The 3,842-nt window shown below is 49.9% G+C and overlaps 1 protein-coding gene across 1 annotated transcript; it reads right to left on the reverse strand.

Annotated features, from left to right (window-relative positions):
* Positions 1 to 274: 274 nt before the first annotated feature.
* On the reverse strand, positions 275 to 3,589 carry LOC110031103 (subtilisin-like protease SBT1.4). The gene is given in 3 exon segments (XM_020734147.1): positions 275 to 1,974; positions 2,039 to 2,878; positions 2,881 to 3,589. Coding segments are annotated over 3 exon segments (2,316 nt in total). The 5' UTR covers positions 3,110 to 3,589; the 3' UTR covers positions 275 to 727.
* Between the last annotated feature and the right edge of the window lie 253 nt (positions 3,590 to 3,842).

Consider the following 3,842-nt stretch of genomic DNA (forward strand, 5'->3'; position numbering starts at 1 on the left):
CTGAAATTCTTTTGACATGACATCACGTTAGTGAGAATATTTGGCGACTTAACTGTTAGGGGTTGGCTCCATTGAATTAGAGATATTGTGTTGGAGATCAAATATTCGTGTGGATTTTAAATTTCCAGTTTGTGCCCTGGTAACCATGGTAAGATGTCTGTGTAAATGGACAAGAGGTACTCTTGATTTGCTGTTGAAAAGTTGGAATCCATCAGATGCTACGAGGCTTTTGCTCAAATACCAACTTGAACAAGAGAGAAGAGACGATACCATGGAAGGAAGCCTGAAGAAAGATGAGTGGTGCTATATTTCGTTATCTGTATTTTCCCATTACATTTACAAATACATAAGTGCGCATATATATAGGCATTATTAATGGCAAAAGAGTAAATACACAGGACTAAAAATGTCATTTTAAAAAGATATAAATAACACTCCTTATGTGCAGGCCCTAACCTATGGGACGCTTGTCTGGGAAGGAGGCCATAGCGAGATCCATAGAAGGCGGGAAGAGAGGAGCTTGATGAAGACAGAAGAAACAATCCATTTACATCCAACTCATTTTCCCTTTTGTCCATTCTTGTACAACAACACTAAAACACCGTAGGAGACACAAGAACTAAACATAATACTGGCAGCCATAATCTATGCTTAAGAATATGGAGTGTTAGATTTACACCCACGTCACCTAATAAATTTTCCACTTTGATTGCTGATATTACAAATCTTACTCAGATGAGACATAGCTACGGCGCCACGTAACAGCTATGGGGCTCCTCACCTTATGAACTCCATCATTCCAAGAAATCCAACCAAACTGATTAGAACCCTCCGCCTCAGATCCAGCCATGGACGCAAACTTTATCTCATAAGACAAGCTCGAGTTCAAAAGATCAAAGACCAGCTCATCCGGCGTCACCGTCACACTCACCCCCAACGGGCTCGCAATCTCCACCTTATATTTTACAGAACCAGAATGTCCTAAGCCAACGTTCCTCACCGTCCTCCTGTAAGTAACCACATCTTTGATATTCAAGAACACAACAGAAAACGACGGGTAGTTGAGTGATCCAGGATTGGATAAGGCCTTCGAGGAGCAATCCACTCTGGTTTCATCCCTTGTGAACACCGCAATCTGATTCGGGCTGTAACCAATGGAGCAGAGGAAGGCGATATAATCTTCAAAGCCGGCGTCGTAGACCAAGCCAGGGTCCAGTGCTTTGTTCGGATCCACATGGCCGGCGCCGCGAACAAACGGCGTTGAATCCTCTTCAGTGGAGAGATCCTTGATAGTCTCGCCGGAGTTATCGAGGTTGTAAGCTGTGGTGATGAGAGCGGATTTAATGGCCGCAGGGCTCCAATCTGGATGGGCGCCGTGGAGAAGCGCTGCGATGCCGGAGACGTGCGGGCAGGACATGGAGGTCCCGGAGATGATATTGTAAGCGACTCTCCTCGTGTCAATGTCAAGATTCGTCGGACTCGCCATGTCGGTCCACGCCGCTAGTATATTGATGCCGGGTGCTATCACGTCGGGCTTTAGAATCTCCGGCGTGCGGTAATTGGGGCCCCGGCTTGAGAAAGCTGCCACCTTTGGTGCCGGAGGGTGGCTGCTAATGACGGTTCCACGGAAAACAATGGCAGCCGTTGGAGAAGACGAAGTGCTTATGTAAGCGCGGATCTTGTCCCCGGCTAAAGCCCCAACCATGGTCGCGGGAATGAGATGACAATCTGCTGTAAGTTCATCGCCGTAGTCTTCCGTATTAGCTAAGATCATGCCAGCTCCTCCCGCGATCTTAACAGCTCCGCCCTTTTCTACCCGCGCATTGTTACCGCGGTCGCAAAGTACGATCTTGCCAGCCACTTTTGATGCATCCAGATGGCCGGAAATGCATAGCCGAGACCCGCAGTCGCCAGCGTATACAAGAGGTAAACCTGCGGCAATGATGCTTTTGTCACCGGAGTAGAGGGAGACGCCTTTATAAAGAGTCCCATCACCAAGGACAACATCGGCAGGAAATTCGCGATCGAGTTTTGTCACCGGAGTAGAGGGAGACGCCTTTATAAAGCGTCCCATCACCGAGGACAACATCGGCAGGAAATTCGCGATCGAGTGTGGAAGCCCCAACGGTTATAATCCACGGCGCGATGTTGACGGCCGTGTAGGCATAAGGACCAGAGTTGCCTGTTGAACAGGACACTACCACGCCATGCCGGGCGGCGCCAAAAGCACCAATCGCGATAGAGTCGCGGTAATAAGGCGGTGAATAGCCGTTTGCACCGACGGACAGCGATATGACGTTGGCGCCATCTGCGACTGCGGCGTCCATAGCAGCGAGGATGTCGGAATCGAAGCAGCCAGGGGCCCAGCAAATCTTGTACGCCGCGATGCGGGCGTTGGTAGCGATCCCTCGAGCTTCTCCACGGGCGTAGCCAAACAAGCTGGCGCCGGCGACTGCTGCGCCGGCGGCGGTGGAAGCGGTATGGGTTCCGTGGCCTTCAGTGTCTAACGGCGATCTGGACTCGATGGTCTCATCCATGGGGTGACCGAGAGCTGCCTCATAGCCCTTGCAGAAGAATTTAGCGGAGATGAGCTTGTTGTTGCAGAGGGAGGAATTTGGGAAGGCGCAGGAGGAGTGGAAGGCGGAGGGGGGAGATGGGAAGGAGGGATCTGCGAGGAAAGAAGCAGAGGAAGGGGTGATACCGGTGTCAAGGACTGCTATGACGACTGAGGAGGCGTAGGAGGAGAGGGGCCAGATGCCGGCGAATGGGGAGAGGTTGAGAAAAGAGGGGGAGTGGGTGGTGTGGAGTGAGCGGGGACGGTCGGGCACAACTGAGAGGATGTGTGGAAGGCGGCGGAGGGCGGCGGCTTGGGGGGGGGGGCGGAGAAGCCAGCAGCCACGCGGTCGTAGATGTAGAGGATCTCGGGGGGTGGGTGGAGAGGGAGGGACTGGAGAGTGGAGGAGTACCAGTGGACCGGCGACGGGGTTGTAGATGGCCGGAGGGATGGTGACACGTGGACGATGTACGTTGATTGGTGATTGCCGTTAGCTGCGATGGCGGCGGAGGAGAAAAGTAGGAAGAGCGATAGAAGTGACTGAAAGAAGTCCATCGGTTTTAGGCAAGTTCCGGCAGTGAGAACATTACATCCCGATTCCTGAATTTGTATTGAAGAATGGCTTCGAATATGCAGGTTTAATGTAGATTAATTACGGCGATGCCACTGGATGGATGCAGCGTTTTATTACCCTGGGTTCAGGCTTTTGGTATAGGTAATTGAACGACATAGAGACGTGATTTTGAGAATGATGGAGGGGGAATTCTGGCAATTAGAAGGGACGAAATTAGAATCCTAGGTCTTGGAGCTGGTTGGTTTCGGTGAGTGGTTGCCGTCGCTAAGGTGGGCCTGCGGAAGTTAAGCTGGGACGACATGAGCCACGAGCGGCTAAGCTAATGGCGTTTTAACACCTGGTAGCTGTCCGTGCATTCTCCATTCGTTTAGAGAATGATAATTTTGCGGACAGATGGTGGCCGCGTGCCATCTTATTAGCGGAACTAATAACGGGAACTCGGAGAATGAAAAGTTTTTTTCTTTATTATTATTATTTTCTTTTTTGTATCAGGGCGCGTGCTTCACTCCTTCGAAATTGGCTCGTGTTCGAAATAGAATGTGAATAGCGTGTTCGTGTTTGGTTCGAAAATTTTATTCATGTTCGTGTTCGGCTTAAAATTAGCTCTATAGAATATAAAATCATTATAACAATTTATTTTTTAAAATAAAAATAATGATAATTTTGCGGACAGATGGTGGCCGCGTGCCATCCCATTAGCGGAACTAATAATGG

This window comes from Phalaenopsis equestris, unplaced genomic scaffold (assembly GCF_001263595.1).
Source record: "Phalaenopsis equestris unplaced genomic scaffold, ASM126359v1 Scaffold000767, whole genome shotgun sequence".
Lineage (NCBI taxonomy): Eukaryota > Viridiplantae > Streptophyta > Magnoliopsida > Asparagales > Orchidaceae > Phalaenopsis > Phalaenopsis equestris.